This window comes from Pyrus communis, chromosome 15, assembly GCF_041283825.1.
Source record: "Pyrus communis isolate YQ-2024b chromosome 15, ASM4128382v1, whole genome shotgun sequence".
NCBI lineage: Eukaryota > Viridiplantae > Streptophyta > Magnoliopsida > Rosales > Rosaceae > Pyrus > Pyrus communis.
The window spans coordinates 33,870,001-33,887,691 of NC_142579.1; the positions used below are offsets into that span (position 1 = coordinate 33,870,001).

The 17,691-nt window shown below is 36.6% G+C and overlaps 3 protein-coding genes and 1 pseudogene across 3 annotated transcripts in view; all 4 read right to left on the reverse strand.

Annotated features, from left to right (window-relative positions):
- LOC148690901 (2-alkenal reductase (NADP(+)-dependent)-like) overlaps positions 1–869 on the reverse strand; it is a 7,714-nt gene extending 6,845 nt beyond the window's left edge. The window contains exon 1 of the mRNA XM_088685692.1: positions 405–869. Coding sequence (XP_088541818.1) covers positions 405–647 — 243 coding nt within the window. The 5' untranslated portion in view covers positions 648–869. The remainder of the gene's footprint in view (positions 1–404) is intronic.
- A 1,192-nt stretch (positions 870–2,061) lies between these two features.
- On the reverse strand, positions 2,062–5,729 carry LOC137740543 (2-alkenal reductase (NADP(+)-dependent)). Its single transcript, XM_068480388.2, has 5 exons — positions 5,175–5,729; positions 3,979–4,156; positions 3,366–3,532; positions 2,867–2,949; positions 2,062–2,595 (listed from the first exon to the last, which is right to left on the reverse strand). Exons 1-5 carry the CDS (start codon positions 5,415–5,417, stop codon positions 2,217–2,219), a joined length of 1,050 nt encoding a protein of 349 aa, XP_068336489.2. The 5' UTR covers positions 5,418–5,729; the 3' UTR covers positions 2,062–2,216.
- Positions 5,730–6,281: 552 nt separating this feature from the next.
- Positions 6,282–8,765, reverse strand: LOC137709037 (2-alkenal reductase (NADP(+)-dependent)). Its single transcript, XM_068448184.2, has 4 exons — positions 8,436–8,765; positions 8,197–8,319; positions 7,126–7,180; positions 6,282–7,044 (listed from the first exon to the last, which is right to left on the reverse strand). Exons 1-4 carry the CDS (start codon positions 8,670–8,672, stop codon positions 6,416–6,418), a joined length of 1,044 nt encoding a protein of 347 aa, XP_068304285.2. The 5' UTR covers positions 8,673–8,765; the 3' UTR covers positions 6,282–6,415.
- Positions 8,766–10,628: 1,863 nt separating this feature from the next.
- LOC137717380 (2-alkenal reductase (NADP(+)-dependent)-like) lies at positions 10,629–11,357 on the reverse strand (annotated as a pseudogene).
- Between the last annotated feature and the right edge of the window lie 6,334 nt (positions 11,358–17,691).

Genomic DNA, 17,691 nt, shown 5'->3' on the forward strand with positions numbered 1-17,691 from the left:
CATGCTTAAATTTCACAGATCTCCCTGAGCATTCGAGATAATTCACTTAAAATTTTACATAAAATCTTTATAAATCAATTAAATTCGTCAAAATTCATGAATTTATAAATCCATTAAAATCCCTCTAATCTCAATTGAACAACCCTAAATTACAGAGCACCTAATTTTGAAATTGAATAAAAGTGGAAGGGCACACCGCGTTACCAATTATCCTAACCTAGAGATATAAAAGTATTCAACTTTGATTTGAAACAAATTATTAAAAAGGCAGGCAGAGACTCTAGAGGCAGATAGTTAAAGCGTAACGATAAGAAGACTAAATTTGTAGTAGTTGAAACAAAGAAATTACACTAAAAATAATAAAATAATTAGAGAGATGTAAGATAATATATACAGTGACTGACCGAACCGGCGTTGAAGGAATCAACATAACTGGCGCCAGGTTCACGCTTGGTCATGCGGCTTCTCATATAAGGGTCGCAGGACAAGTAGAGGTTCTTCACCAGAACCCCTTTGGAACCTTCTGGAAGCTTGAGCTTGGTGGTGGCGGTGGTGAGTTGCATGTCAGATTCTTTGGGGAAGCCAGTCACATAGTCTTTCAGTATCACCTGTTTGTTGCTGATGACTCCCTCTGTACTCGCCGCCATTGAGATTGGTCCTCTCTCTCTATCTATCTCTATCTCTCTCTCTCTCTGTAGGCGGAGGGCGATTTGAGCAATGCTGCTGGTGGTGGTTGCAAATCGATGGGAATGGGAATGGGAATTGGAACCGGCGGAAAGCCCAGAATATTAAGGTAGGCAATGGCGTGATGCGGGCGTCTTTTAGCTCGGAGCCGCTGTGAGTGTATATTCTTGACACGTGTGAGATTATTAAAAATATGCATACATATATTTGTTCAAAAAAAAAAAAAAAAAATATATATATATATAAGGTAGGCAATGGCATGATGCGGGCGTCTCTTAGCTCGGAGCCGCTGTGAGTGTATATTCTTGACACGTGTGAGATTATTAACATGAAAAATAAAACTAAGCTGACAAAGAAACGTGAAATTTGAAACTACCTTCGAATATAATTTTTTGTAATTTCTAAAGACATCCACTTGCCTTATTATTTTTATTATATTATTATTTTTAAATTAACAACTCAATTTTTATTATTTTTATTTATAAAAAAAACATAAATGAAGCAATAAATTTTCGCATATTGAGGGAATGAAAAATATAGACAATATGTCAAATTACTGAATCAACTATCAAATTAAAATTTTGAAATTTTGAAATTGACGTCTTCTATAAAAATGCTCTCAGTATGCAATGTCATAGAAAGACCCCTTAACTATATAAAGGATTATAGAATAAATCACACTTTTACCACTAAACTATACCCGCTACAATCCGATTATTGTATATAAATGAACCTTTTGTCGAACAAGAAAATGGATCGTAATAAAAAGTTAAAAGAGTAAAACAAAAGGATAGGATCATAAAATAATCATGAAAATTAGAGCATTGTATCAAAGAACCCAATGAGATTCGGAAAAGAGAATTCATTAAATTTCAATAATTAAAACTAAATAACAAGTGTTTTTTGGCCGGTGGTTTTTGACCTAGACGTCTCTACAAAACCACTTAAGCCATAACATACATGAAAATGTACTATGCAAGAATTGTGGTAATGCGTCCTTCAGCCGAACGCTACTGTGTGTCTATATTCTTTACACGTGTGAGATTAGGACAAATTGAGTTACCATTTCCTACTTGTTTGCTCGTTCAATATTTTGACAAGGAGGGTCCGTTTGCGAAAAAGAAAAAAGAAAAGTCAATGTTCGTTTAACATGCCACTTAGAATTAAGATCTAGTAGTATTTTTTTTCGCTTATAAATAAAAGGTGTTAAGTTCGATTCTCGTCAAAAGTAAATTTGAACCACATTATTACTAGCATATTGTGAAGCTACCCCTCCCATTTACTGTAGATAATATCATTTATTTAAAAAAAATAAAAAATAAAAAATAAAAGCTCTTACACAATTGAAAGATCTACCAAACTTAGTACTTGATATCATTAAGGAAGTCAAAACACATTTATTTATAGCTTAAGGTAAGAGATCAAGCACAGTTCTCGTGGGGATAAATGTCAAAGCATTTGCATTTCACACGAGACGATTACACCGTATGGCTAAAGGGTGATATTTCGGACGCATGGAGAGCCTGATGAAATCATTCACAGGAAACTACAACCACCTGCTTTCCTACATTGCGGCCGTCATAGAGCCCTATCAGAGCGGCTGGAGCGCTCTCAAGTCCTTCCACCACGTCTTCCACATACGTTATCTTCCCTTCTTTTATCGCCGGCAGAACCATTTCAAGAAACTTCTCGTAAAGATGGTAGTAACTAAAAACCAGGAAACCTTGCATGCGAACCTGTTTAATGATCAGATACATTAAATTGCGACAACCTTCAGGCTCGTCAAGGTTGTACTGCGATATCAACCCACAAACTGCAATCCGGCCATGGACCCTCATGTTCTGTAGCACCGCATCAAGCATTTTCCCCCCAACGTTTTCAAAGTATATGTCAATGCCTTCAGGAAAGTACCTGGTGAGAAATTCACACATTTAGACTAAGCAAACACCGAAAACCATGGAACATATCTACAAAGAGGACAAAGACATGAGTTTCTCGTCAACAGCCACATGCTCACACTGTTGCACATTTCAACTTACTCTTTCTCTGTTTTAGGATTGGCGGCTAAATCACTAAATCATGATGATGTTAGAGATTGCTAATGCCTTTTATTGGACTTTCCCCTTGTAATTAAGACATAAGTTAAAGCTTTAAAATAATAGTTTGTTTCTGATCAACTGACCTTTTTAAAGCTGCATCCAAATCAGGTTCTTCTTTATAATTGAAAGCGTTGTCAAACCCAAACTTGTTCTTCAGCAGATCAACCTAAACTCGGAAATGATACACTACTATTAAAATATGCCAAGAATGGGTATAAAATAGTCATTTGCAATACGTAAATTGTAGAATGAGAACAGAAAAGCTCATACACGCACATTCTGTGCGATTTTCTAAGTTGCAATGCTTACGATTTCATATGATATGAACATTTTGCCAACCAGATGAGGCAGCAGGTTAAAGCTGAATTTTACTGACTTGATTATGAAGATAAAGGGTCACCAATATCTTTACTTTCCAACATGTTCTCTCTTATTTTCCTGTTTTCTATTAGTCAAAACGTTTCCAGTAACAAATTTGGCACACATCACTAACTCGTGTTTCTAAACCAAGAATAATCATCCAATGGAGTTGCAATCACAGAAATGCCAACTAAGATATAGTTGGAATCGACCATAACTCACCTTTTCTTTGCTTCCAGCACTTCCAACAACATAGCAACCCAACAACTTTGCAAATTGGCCAACAAGCTGACCTACTGCTCCAGATGCTGCTGAAACGAAGACTGTCTCTCCCTTCTTAGGATTGCAGATCTCATAAAACCCAACATAAGCAGTCATTCCAGGCATACCTACATAAAATGAATACATTGATGAGCATTGAGCATCAAGTACATATATCATGCATTACAAAGCCATATAACTGAATATTTGGATGAATTAATTAGGATGGATCGGTTCAACAATTGCATTCAATCTGAGAACAATGCTACAGATCCATATGACCAATTGAAGTAGAATTACGTTATGCTAAATAATTTCCGTACTTCCAAATCAAATTACTAATTATGAAAAGAAAATGGGACATCGGTTTGTAAAGATCTAGTTTACAAGGAGATTTGAGAATTAACAAATCAGTTCACTTCAAGTAGTATAATAGAGGTCACTGGAGTGGAGGCAGATCACAACTAGGGACATATACAACCATACAGAATCCTTCCATGAGGAAATTAAAATTAAAAAAATAAATAAATCCAAAGGCAAGGAAAATAGCAATAGCCAATAAATAGCAACATACCAAGAATTCCAGTATAGTAAGAGAGAGGCACATCAGTGTGCTGAATCTTAAACAAAGACTCTGTTGCAGTGATGACACTGTATTCCTCCCACCCGGTCATTCCCCAAATCAAGTCGCCTTTCTTAAACTTGGGATCCCCGGATTCCAAAACTTTGGCGACTCCATATCCGACTATAGGCTGCCACACCAGCATTTCAATAATCAAACACGTCAAATAAAACTACAACATCAAATAGATGCTATCCTTTTTATGATTTGTACATAGCATAAACAAAGCTTTTTCGTTGGACAGAATTCCAATTAATAAGGAAGCTATGTCTCAGTATTGATAAGATATAACTGATATAAATATAGCATTGTATCATCAAAAACCGCGAAATACAAGTTGTCTGAAACTATATAAATTATTAAAACAGCCCCAAAACCACAAACAAGATAAATTTGGATTACACCATCCGAACGAAAAGGCTATCTACAAAACAAGATTACTAATTGGGTTCCTCATCAGTTCCTTTTGTACTACACTACTAGTATTACATGAGAAATGCCTCAAGGATTCAATTTTATTTATATATTTTACAATACAGTATTCTAATTAAGGTATTCAATCGTGATTTTAAGTGATTCTCTGAAATCTAAGTGTATTCAATCAAATTATAAAGGATGTTATAATATTTCAAGTTTATTTCATTAGAAATTGATTTTAAATGATTTTAAAAAGTTACGAAATTCGAGAGAATTAGAGAGATTTCTCCGTATATTTTAAACATGCTCAAATTTCACATATCTCCCTGAGCATTCGAGATAATTCACTCAAAATTTTAGATAAAATCTTTATAAATCAATTAAACTTCGTCAAAATTCATGAATTTATAAATTCATTAAAATCTCTCTAATCCCAATTGAACAACCCTAAATTACAGAGCACCTAATTTTGAAATTGAATAAAAGTGGAAGGGCACACCACGTTACCAATTATCCTAACCTAGAGATATAAAAGTATTCAACTTTGATTTGAAACAAATTATTAAAAAGGCAGGCAGAGACTCTAGAGGCAGATAGTTAAAGCGTAACGATAAAGAGACTAAATTTGTAGACTAAATAAAATCTAGTTCCTCTAATTAAAACGAAGAAATTACACTAAAAATAATAAAATAATTAGAGAGAGATGTAAGATAATATATACAGTGACTGACCGAACCGGCGTTGAAGGAATCAACATAACTGGCCCCAGGTTCATGCTTGGTCATGCGGCTTCTCATATAAGGGTCGCAGGACAAGTAGAGGTTCTTCACCAGAACCCCTTTGGAACCTTCTGGAAGCTTGAGCTTGGTGGTGGCGGTGGTGAGTTGCATGTCAGATTCTTTGGGGAAGCCAGTCACATAGTCTTTCAGTATCACCTGTTTGTTGCTGATCACTCCCTCTGTACTCGCCGCCATTGAGATTGGTCCTCTCTCTCTCTATCTCTATCTATCTCTCTCTGTGTAGGCGGAGGGCGATTTGAGCAATGCTGCTGGTGGCGGTCGGAAATCGATGGGAATGGGAATTGGAAGCGGCGGAAAGCCAAGAATATTAAGGTAGGCAATGGCGTGATGCGGGCGTCTCTTAGCTCGGATCCGCTGTGAGTGTATATTCTTGACACGTGTGAGATTAGAGCAAATTAAGGCCGCCAGTCCGCGAGGAGAGTCGAGACTCTTCCATTCCAACTTTGTTGCTCGTTCAACATCACAGGTTTCACAATTATAATTTCCTTTTTCTTTTTCCATATATTGGACATATCACAGCCACAATTTTCAAATTCAAATTATACTTTGTAAATTTAAATTTATATTTCCCATTACATAAAAGCATCATCATAATTATGTGTACTTCCGTATGGACTACTTCTTTTTTTTTATTCTCCTAAAATAACAATCTTCGCTTCTTTTTTTTTTTTTTCTTTTTTTTTAATGAAAAAAAAATTTCCTTTTAACTTCACGCGTGCATAATATGTGACCTTACGCGAAGTTACCATTCAATATTAAGTAAAAGATTGCTTTTGTGAAATGGGGCTAAGACCTAAACAAAACTACAACATTACATTTAGGCCTAGAAATGTTATCGTTTTTTTTTAAAGGGAACTATCTAGTAGTTTTGCCACGACAATCTACTTTTCAAGGGACCGAGAAAACTCACAGAGGCATTTTAGCCTCTCCTCTGACCATTATCGTGGGATTTTACTAGAGCTAGAAATTAAACCCAAAACGTGACGTATGAAAATATAAGTTCTATCACTTAGGAGGTTCCTAAGTTATAACTCAAAATTTATTTCCAAAAGATAGAAAGCTCTTATTATTATTTTTTTACAATGCACAAGGAACAACTAAAATGAAGGCCACAAACCGAGTTAACCAGTAACCATAGATAGATGGATAGAGTGGGACGAGGTGAATGTAAATCAGTGGCCAGCAAGTGCAACCACTTGTTTTCCAACGTTGCGACCATTGAAAAGTCCAACAAAGGCTGCCGGACCATTCTCGAGGCCTTCGACTATGTCTTCCACATACTCCAATTTCCCTTGTCGGATGTATGGCAGCACAAACTCATAGTATTCGGGGACAATGTGATCGTAATCGCGATGAGTAAATCCGTGTATATGCAACCGCTTCAAAATAATCTGCGTCATGTTTTTAATCCCCTGAGGCTCGGGAAGATTGTACTGCGAAATCATTCCGCACATGGCCATGCGACCGTGTTCTCTCATGTTGAGCAGCACGGCGTCGAGCAGTTTCCCGCCAACATGCTCAAAGTAGACGTCGATTCCTTGAGGAAAGTACCTTTTCAAAGCTGCGTCTAAATCATGCTCCTCCTTGTAATTGAAAGCCTCATCGAACCCTATCTTGTTCTTCAGTAGATCAACCTTTTCTTTACTCCCAGCACTTCCAACGACATAACAACCTGCCAATTTTGCAAATTGTCCGACAAGCTGACCTACTGCACCAGATGCTGCGGACACAAAAACGTACTCCCCTTTCTTAGGTCGACATACTTCAAAGAAACCCGCATACGCAGTCTTACCGGCCATACCTGCATGAGCATCCAGCAAGTTTTATAGTGCACCAAGATAGTCATTATATGCACGCGTGCATGAGAAATTACTATACTTACCGAGAATTCCAGTATAGTAGGAAAGGGGTACGTTAGTGTGGTGGATTTTGATGAGGTTTTTATTAGGACAGATGATCAATCATCTGTATCTGTTGAGAAAACATAGCTTGTAAAAACTAAATGTGGTTAGTTTTGTTATTAGGTGTGGTTAGTTAGAATTGTAATAGTTTAGTTAAGGGCATAAATGTAAAGAGCCCAAGGCTATATATACATACATCCATGTAATTGTTATTGACAGAAAAGTAAATACAACTTGTAGAAGAAGTTTTGTTTTCTTTATGGTATCAGAGCCTTCTCGCTTCACAGCTTTCTTTCCACCTTCCGCTTCGATCGATCTTCTTCTGATCGTTTCTTGTTGTTTCAACTCTGATTCTTTGGTTTTTCTTCCCCGATCTCTTCTCTGTTCGTTGATTGCTTCTTATTTTCTGGGATTATGGCTTCTCCATCTGAATCGTCCCCAATTGGATCGTTTTCTCCGAGTCCAAACCCTAATTTGGCTTCTCATCCTCCTTCTCTGAATTCGTATACTTCTCTTACGATTCACAACATTGGAAGCATGGTGCCGATCAAGTTGAAAAGCTCCAACTATCTTCCATGGCGAGCGTTGTTTGCTCCTATTTTACGAAGGTACAAGCTTCTTGGTGTGATTGATGGCACTGAGATCTGTCCACCGCCTTTCTTGGCTGATCGCTCGCTGAATCCTGCTGCTGAGGAGTGGTATGAAAAAGATCAGAATCTTCTGATCTGGTTGAATTCCACACTGTCTGAAGAGATCATTCCGTTCACGGTTGGGGTTTCATCTTCTCGCGAGCTTTGGGTGAAACTTGAACAGCGTTTTGGTGGTGTTTCGGAGGCTAACATTCATCAATTGCGATCTGTATCTGTTGAGAAAACATAGCTTGTAAAAACTAAATGTGGTTAGTTTTGTTATTAGGTGTGGTTAGTTAGAATTGTAATAGTTTAGTTAAGGGCATAAATGTAAAGAGCCCAAGGCTATATATACATACATCCATGTAATTGTTATTGACAGAAAAGTAAATACAACTTGTAGAAGAAGTTTTGTTTTCTTTAGTTTTCAGGGTTTGGGAGGAGGCTGTACTCTTCCCATTTGGTTAGCCCCCATACCAAGTCACCTTCTTTAAATTCTGGATGACTTGAATCCAAAACTTTAGCCACGCCATATCCACAAATTGGCTGTATTCAAAATAAGGGAATTTTCATTGATTTTACTTGCACCAAAATTTCCATCAAGTTTTAAAAAATTAAGAATGTGTAGACTGTTAAAAAGTGATAGTAAAAACATGACTTACGGAGCCAGGAGAAGGATAAATGTATTTACTCATTCTCTGATCTGATTTCATGATAAGAAATCGCATCATGGGATCGCAGGACAAGTAGAGGTTCTTCACCAAAACCGCGTTTGAATCTTGTGGAGGAACCTTCAAACTTATGCTATTAGTTGTGACATACATGTCTGATTCCGTCGGAGACCGGCCATTAACGAAGTCCCTCAGAAGCACCTGCTTGTTGCTCATCACTTGTGCCATTGCTATATATATAGCAACTTATTAGGGCCTAATTTGTCTTTCCCTCTTCGAGTCTTAAGCTGCGGTATGACCAAAATTTGTAGTTTGTTTCCTGATCTGCTGGTTATTAGCAGATATTGTATTTAAGCTGTATTTATAGCACATTCTGCAGCTTCTTTTAGTCACGTTTCTCAAACAATATGACTTTTTCTTTTCAGTCACGTAATTGCTTACGAGAGGGAAGAGGTAACTGGGGTGTTTTGTTGTGTTGGAATGTGGTGAATTTTGGTTGCGTAATAAATTAGTACAATCAAGCTAGCTAGCTTTTACAGGTGTGATGTCCAAATTAAACCATGACAATTTCACTTAATCACACTGTGTTGTTTGTTGCATCGTAATCGAACTAAAACAAGTTATCTTTTGGTTAGAATGTCAAAAATTAATGTCAAATCAAGTCATTTGCCAAATCCTTTTTGTCTTCTTTATTCTATGATTGTTACCTTTATGGAACCGTCTTTATTTTTTGTTCTTGCCGAGTAGTGCAAGCTTTTTGGACTTCTGGTGATGATCACTTTTCTGTACTATTTTACAATTTATCGTCCATAAAAATTTGAGTATAAGGCATATTAAAGAGGAAGATATTAGTAGAGCTGCCTTATTAAAGGGCAGCTTTGACAAATTGAATGGGCTGTTTTACAAGAGAGTCATGTTTTTATAAGAAATGCCATACAAATAGCGTGAACGGACGTTACGGACCCCATTTTCCAAATTTTTCTCCGCATCAAGGGTATCTATGTATTGTTTTTTTCATCAATTCCTTCTTTCTTCTTTTTTTCCTTTTTTATATAAAAAAAATTTTGTGAAAAAAAGTTGAGGTTCCACCACCAAATCAAGGGGTGTGATATCCACACACCCCATTTTACTTCTCACACACCCTTCTAATTTTCGGCCGTCAGATCAGTTGAATTAAAGAAGCAACAATTTTACGGCTCGATTTGTATTTGAAAATGTTGTATTATAACTTCATTATCAATGCAAGAAAATTGGAATTTTATACGGTCTGGAATTGGGGTTGGGATTTGGTAAAAATTTTGATTTTAAAGATTTGGGTTTTATATATGTCTAGACTAGAAGCTAAAGTTTTATTTTTTATTTTTATTTTTTTAAGTGGTCAGGTCTTATTATTAAAAATATGCATACATATATTTGTTCAAAAAAAAAAAAATATATATATATAATGACTTGGTTTCGCTGCGTGCAAAGCTGCGGATCAGCAGCAAAAGAGACTTTGTATCAGCAACAAAGGAGTTGCACAAAATGCCCTGCCCTGCCATACCTAATGTTCATCGATGCATTTCATCAAGCAGGGCATATCTCAAGGACAACTCTAAGCTTTAAAGGGGCATAACTTAAGTCTTCCATTGAGGCTTGTCATAGTTAGGAGGGTTAGCTGATCCCTCCCGCCCCTTAGTGGTCAGCTAACCTTTCTTTCCCCAATGTGAGATTCGCTTTTAACACTATGGAAAGTAAAAGATGTTTGAAGTTGCAATTATGATTGAAAAAAAAAATGCAACCGCACATGCACGGCGGAAAGAATCTCACCAATGAACCCCAACATGATCTACACCATAGTTTGCAAGCAATCCGCCATATGATGTCCTTTGCGATAAATTTGAGAAAACCAAATATGCATGGAAGAGAGAATGGTACATCAATTTGCCTAATCAAACGATAAACGTCGAGGCACTTGTCACATTCAATCCAAAGAGAATGTTAACTCCTCTCCAAACCATATAAACACTTATGATTACAAACAAACACAATGACAGTTCTTATTTCCCATTGAGCAGGAAACATTCACTCATTAATCAAAAGCAACTAAATACAATAAACAGCTGACTGAAATTGAACCAAATTTACTAACAATGAATAACCGTGTCATGGAAAAATTAGATTTAGGAACTTATTAATTAGGGATTAATCGCCAGCAACTAGAAGAACTCCTTTTCCAGCATTGCGGCCAGAGAAAAGGCCAACGAGTGATGCAGGACCATTCTCAAGGCCTTGAGTTATGTCTTCCACTTAAGTGATCCTGTTTTCTCGGATGTAGGGCACCACAAGATCCAAGAACTTGGGATACAGATGGCAGAATTCAAACACAAAAAAACCCTTCCATACGAATGCGCTTGTAAATCAGATGCATTAAATTTTGGACTCCTTCATGCTCCTCGAAGTTGTATTGCGAGATCAGCCCGCACACGGCAATGCGGCCATGAAGTCTCATGTTCATGAGCACTGCATCGGGCAGTTCCAACAACATAATAACATGTGATTAAATAACTAAGTGGGGTCGGTACCTTTTCTTGATTTCCAGCACTTCCAACATAATAACCCATGAGTTTGGCAAATTGGCCGACGATCTGACCAACAGCGCCAAATGCGGATGAGATGTACACTTTGTCTCCTTTCTTAGGTAAACCAGCATAAGCAGTCATTCCAGCCATACCTATATAACGACAGTCATTTGTAAAGAGTTACAAGTACTAAATATGCATGTGTAAAGATGAGCAGATAATTCTATAAGAATGAATGAGTGAATTACATGTACACGGACCTAAAATTCCATTGTAGTAGGAAAGAGGCACATCGATGTGGTGGATTTTGAAGAAACTTTCTGTGTTAGTGATGAGAGTGCACTCCTCCCATTTTGTGACGCCCCAACTAAATCACCCGCCTTGAAGTCTGGATGTTTAGAATCTACAACTTTACAAACTCCATATCCAACGATTGGCTGGTAGTACGTTAAGGAATATTAGTTTCGTAATAAGAAAAAGAAAAGCAATGTATAGTTCAGCGAGTAATGTGATCACTTACTTGGCCGGTGGCAAAGAAAACAATGCGATCTTGGGCAGTGGTGGAGGCGTCGCTGTGCTTAACGCCTCGCATGCAGGAATCACAGGACAAGTAAAGATTCTTCACCAAAATGGCGCCATCATATTCATCATAATTTCCTGCCATTCTTTACTAACTAATTAACTTCTTTCACCCCTCTCTCTTTCCCCCAAAAACAGAGAAAAACCAGAAATATTATTAGAAAACTTCATTTTAAGCCTTAAAAAATATGAGTTTTAGACTTTAACTTTTTGTAAAATTAAAATCTAATTTTCGTCTATGACACATTAAACCATTTCATTTATTAGTTATATTTTAATGTTTTATTTCTCTTTTCTTTCCTATTTTAGCGTATTAATTAATTTAATTTTCAATTTCATTTATTTCATCACAATATGTTTTGATGTCTACATTAAGGTAAACTATTTTTTTTATATAATATAATACAATTTCTTTGTTCTTCATTTAGGTACATTACTTTAATATAATATATTTTGGTACTTACATTTTGGAACACACATATCGGTATTGACATTTAGATACATTAATTCAATATAATACATTTTGGTATGTACATTTTGGTACATACATTTAGGTTTATTATAATATATTTTGGTAAAAACATTTAGGTAAAAACATTTCAATACAAAAAAGTCAAAGAAGTCGACTTTATATATTTCGGGACAGATATTTTTGTACACTTATGTATTTACATATTTCTGTGTCACTAATTTGTTTTAGTATTTTCTCATTTATGTTCATTTATAATTTTTTTGTCATGTTCATTTCTAATTGAAAGAACTAATATGTGCATATTAAAAAAAAAAATTAATTTGAATGTGGAGACATTAAATAAAGAACAGTTAAATATAAAAAAATAGAACATAAATTTTAATAAAAGTACACTTCAAGGGATTAGATTGAGACCTGGTTTGGTACTGAGGTGATTCTGAAAAAAGCTGGTATAAAAAAAAGCTGGGAGTTGTTTTTGTGTTTGGTAAACATTCAGCTTCAGCTTTTTTTCACAGTTTTGGGTGAAAAAAAGCCAAAAATAAGAAGCTGCAAAACCCAGCTTTGAAAAATCGGCTTTTTTCACATCTGTTTTACATAAAAGTTTACCAAACACTATAATACTGTTTTTTTTTCAAAAGCACTTTTACAAAAAAGTTTACCAAACACTCTGCTGCTTTATTTCACATTAGAATCAGTTTTTTTTCAAAGCACAGCAATACCAAACCAGCCCTCATGTAATCTAGTACCAGATTTTTTTTAATTGAAGATAAGAAATTTAGATACATAAAGGGAGAGGATATATACGAGATAATATAAATAGGTATAGCACCTCCAAAGGGATGGTAATGACTAATGGGCTAAGTTCTCACACACATGCGATTTTTTTTAAAATAAAACTAATGAAAATGGCTTGAAAACTTTGAGTTTTAACAAAACGGACAAAATAAAGAATAAAATAAATAGTACCATGATTGACTTTTAGTGTCAAAATATGGTTTTTTTCTTTAAAATGAACAGTACCGGGAGCTTTTCGTTAAAATTCTTTTTTTGTAAACTTTAATCTTTGAAGAAAATTAAAATTCGATACGGTGTTAGATTATATATTAATTTTAGTCTATTTAATGTGTACTTAATTCAAATTTATATTATATTTTTGTTTTTCTATTCAATGCATGTGACATCCCACATCGCCCAGGGGAGTGATCCTTATATGTATATTCTCATCCCTACCTAGCACGAGGCCTTTTGGGAGCTCACTGGCTTCGGGTTCCGTAGGAACTCCGAAGTTAAGCGAGAAGGGGGCTTGAGCAATCCCATGATGGGTGACCCATTGGGAAGTTGCTCGTGAGTTCCCAAAAACAAAACCGTGAGGGAATGGTAAGCCCAAAGCGGACAATATCGTGCTACGGTAGTGGAGTCGGGCCCGGGAAGTGGTCCCGCCCGGGCCGGGATGTGACAATTTGGTATCAGAGCCTAACTCTGGCTGTGGTGTGCCGACGAGGACGTCGGGCCCCTAAGGGGGGTGGATTGTGACATCCCACATCGCCCAGGGGAGTGATCCTTATATGTATATTCTCATCTCTACTTAGCACGAGGCCTTTTGGGAGCTCACTGGCTTCGGGTTCTGTAGGAACTCCGAAGTTAAGCGAGAAGGGGGTTTGAGCAATCCCATGATGGGTGACCCACTGGGAAGTTGCTCGTGAGTTCCTAAAAACAAAACCGTGAGGGAATGGTAAGCCCAAAGCGGACAATATCGTGCTACGGTAGTGGAGTCGGGCCTGGGAAGTGGTCCCGCCTGGGCTTAGATGTGACAATGCATATCTTATTTGATGTCTCCACATTAAATTTTAAATTTATTATTATACATATTTTAATTCATTAATTTTGTTTAACTTCTCCGAATTAGTGTACCTAAATGTCCGTAACATAAGTGTAATGAAAAGTTCGTACCTAAACATATTATACTGAATTGGTGTACCGAAACTGTATCTAAATATATTATACCAAATTAGTGTACATAAATGTTCGTATCTAAACATATTATACAAAGCTAGTGTATCGAAATGTCCGTATCTAAATATATTGTAATAAATTAAAGGCAGACAAGAAAATATGCAAAAAAAAAAACATAAGTTTATTGAAAAGTGTCAACCAAAATATTTTCTTATATATAAATGCAAGGCAAAATTGGATTAATAGTTTCCATAGTGATAGGATAGTCGGAAGATAGCCCGGCGGTAAAAAAAATTGGATTTAAACCCTTGTGGTAAAGACCGTTAGGATTCAAGTCCAAAATTGACATTTTCGTCTACTCTCCGTTAAGATGTCCCCCACCCCCGACACACTTTCAACTTGCCTCCTCTCTCTTTCTCCCCCTCCCTTTATTTCTATCTCTTTATCTCTTCGGGTTCCCTTCGTTGTTCATGCCATTGTTGATGAACAAATCATCAAATAAGAATGAGCGGTAATAAGATTTCAGGTAAAATCCCTCCTGAGATTGGGCAGTTGAAAGTTGAAACAACTGCAGTTTCCAAGCCTGAACAGGAACAACTTGACGGATGATTCCAACAAAAATGATTATTGAGTTTTGGTTGGTCCTGTTTTGGATGATGAAATACTGCCATTAGTTAGATGTTTGAGGGCCAATGGGTCATTGAGCTAGTTGACTTGGCACTATTAAGCAGTGCCTTCTTATTTGGGCCCAAAATAATATTATTGGGCTAAGTGTGGGTTTATGTTCGGCCCAAAGCTTTTCCAAATATACTATGGGCTGCCTGGAGGTCCCGGGCCGTTCAGTAAAAATGGTCGAGTCCTATTGCAAGAAAGAGTAGTTTGGATAAGCAGATGGGTCGAAGAAGTCCCAATACGATGAGGAGGCCTACTGCAATACGGATTTTTGACCGGCAATGAATACGCCCTCAAAAGAGGGGTGAGTTCAAAGTCCTAATAGGAGTAGGATTGTTCGAGATAGAGTTGGAACAGAATAAGAAGTCCTAATCCGAATATGGTTTCGACTTGATCTTGAGGTGGATTTGTTGCTATAAATAGAGAGCAGAGTGCATCATTCAAGCCACCTTTAATTCAACACATAATTGCCCTGCGCAAACCTCTCAAACACTTTGAGATTTTTTTTTATTTTCTTTTTCGTCAACACACCTTCAGTTTGGATAAACAGCATTGTGAAGGCAACCGACGAACGCCTTCAGTTTGAATAAACAGCACTATTGCCGTAGAATCAGCCAACCGAGGAGCATCTTCAGTTTGGATAAACAACATTGAGTCGAGGTCGACTGGTTACCTATCCAAGTCTCGGTCGAGAAGGGTTTCCGAATCCTTATTGGCAGAGGTCATCTTATTAGCCTTCTCGACGAAGTAAGATGTTATGAGTTACGACATTCGGCACATTGAACGCCGAGTGATTTTATGATTGGATACTCACAAGTAAGTTTCAGAGTTTGGCATTCTGACGGCTGAACCACATTTACCATCAAGACATACATCACATTTGAGTACTTGTGTCCATATAGTCTAGTGTCGATTCGGCGTGCTTATACTCTCACAAATATAATCACTGTGACCGAATCTGGTGCCGACGGTTCGTGAACTTCGCAGAATTAGCAGCCTTGTCTTGAGAATCCAAAGGCTAAGATTTGTTCCTTCCTTGACCACAATCGCAAGATAAAGAAGTCAGCAATGCGCTCAACGCAACATCAACAAATTTTACTCCTCGGCCGACGAGTTGGCACGCCCTGCATCAACCGAATGACGTAGTTAGCTCATTAGTTACTCGGCCTGCGCGTCACGTAGGCTTTGTAATTTTTATGGTCAACACTTCTACATCTGGTAGCTATGCAGCACTATCAAGATTCCTATGAACATACCATGTTTTATTACTCGACATAATCCAGATTCCTATGAAATAACAAACAAGCAATCCAATTAAAGCTCCCACATAATAAATGATAACCAAAATTATCAATTTTATTTTTACATGGATTGGCTAGTTCTGCATAAAAAAAACTTAGTCGCTTTGGTGGACAAAAGAGTTTTGAATGAAATTGAAGCATGGAGCAAAGGATTCATATCCTTGACTGAATGGATTTTTTTCGCTTTTGGTTAAGAAGGCAAAATAGGTTTAAAAAGAGAGTTGACGAAAATGTTAATTTTGGGCTTGAATCCTAAAGGACTTCATCACGAGAGTTTAAATCTGAAGTTTTTCACCACGTAGGCTATCTTCTAATTACTCTATCACCACGGGAACCATTAATCCAATTTAGCCTAAATGCAAAATGTCAATAAAAAAAAAAAAAACTAATTCATTTGAATTCAAATGTGTATTAAAAATTACAATATTTTTCTTAAAAAAAATTATATAAGAAAATGACATTGAATGACATTAAATAGAATTTAGGGACTAAAATTAGTTTTTAATTTTGTATAAGATATTTTTCTTATCTTATTTAAAGATTATCTATTTTCTTAAAAGAAAATTAACGAAAATGATTTGAAAACTTTGAATTTTAACAATAAGAATAAAATAAAGAATAAAGTGATTAGTACCATATGATTAGTACCATAAGAATAATATGATTTTTTTGTTAAAATAAATAGTACCAGGAGTTTTTCGTTAAATTTTTTTTTTCTTACACTAATGAAGTGATGCAAGCGCTGGTGTCGGCACAAGTCTACGACTCTACATACATGGCCTGATGAATGATGAAGACATCTTTTAATATGTTTTGGATTTTTTTACCTAAAAGAAAAAAATTTAAAAAAAAAATGTTGGATTTTACTGGAAAACGGGATTATGGTCAAAGGCGCCGGTTGGCATTTTGTATTGCTACATTGTTTTTGCAAGTGGCGAATAGTAATTTAGTTGCAGATAATATTAGCCTACCCTGGGCTGGCGAAGGGCTAAAAATTTGGGCCGTCTTTTGTGGTCCAATAGCTTCGTTTTTGCGAAGCGTGAGTTTTGTGAGGGGTGTGTAAGTTCCGTCTGAAACATTAATGGCAAGTTTTGTATTGCTGTGCTTTTTTTTCGAAGAAGAAGAAGAGTATGATATTCATTGAAGATTGAAATACGTACAAACTGAGGATATGATGCTTACAATAAGTCTTGAAAAAAACCTTGTCGGGGCTTTCAACCTGATCGAAGGGAAAAAGAGCGTTCCGCACCAAATTAACTACTATTACTATCCTTTAATAATAAATGAGAAATTACATCAGGATGTTCTTCAAACCAAGAAACCGGATGATCAACAGTAGGACTAAACCTCGCAAGGCGATGAGCCACCTTATTCTTCTCTCTTCAACCAAATAAGATTTTCCATTATTTGAAGTCCTGCAGAAGCTGCCTTATATCATCAATGACCACTAAATGTTGCACTTGCATTTTGAATGGCAAAAATCACTAACAATGTATCATCTTCTACCTGAACTTGCTTCGTGACCCATCTGCACAAGAATAAAGCTGCTGCCCTAGCAACCGTTGTCTCTGCATGAAGCGCTGATCTCACGACCACCACTCTGTTCACCTATGCTGCCAGAAACCTGCCCTCCGAGCTTCTCATTACCAACCCACAGCTTCCAATCGACCCCTGCTCATCAAAATTACATTTTATCCAACCATGGGTTG

Coding starts and splice junctions, on each gene's coding strand:
- LOC137709037 (XM_068448184.2), bottom strand. CDS start 8,672: ATGGCACAAGTGATGAGCAACAAGCAGGTGCTTCTGAGGGACTTCGTT. Junction 7,181..8,196: donor TCCTCCCAAACCCTGAAAAC/TAAAGAAAACAA, acceptor CCTAATAAAAAC/CTCATCAAAATCCACCACAC. Junction 7,045..7,125: donor CTACTATACTGGAATTCTCG/GTAAGTATAGTA, acceptor ATGCTCATGCAG/GTATGGCCGGTAAGACTGCG.
- LOC137740543 (XM_068480388.2), bottom strand. CDS start 5,417: ATGGCGGCGAGTACAGAGGGAGTGATCAGCAACAAACAGGTGATACTG. Junction 4,157..5,174: donor ATTCCTTCAACGCCGGTTCG/GTCAGTCACTGT, acceptor CTGGTGTGGCAG/CCTATAGTCGGATATGGAGT. Junction 2,596..2,866: donor TTGGATGCAGCTTTAAAAAG/GTCAGTTGATCA, acceptor ATTTCTCACCAG/GTACTTTCCTGAAGGCATTG.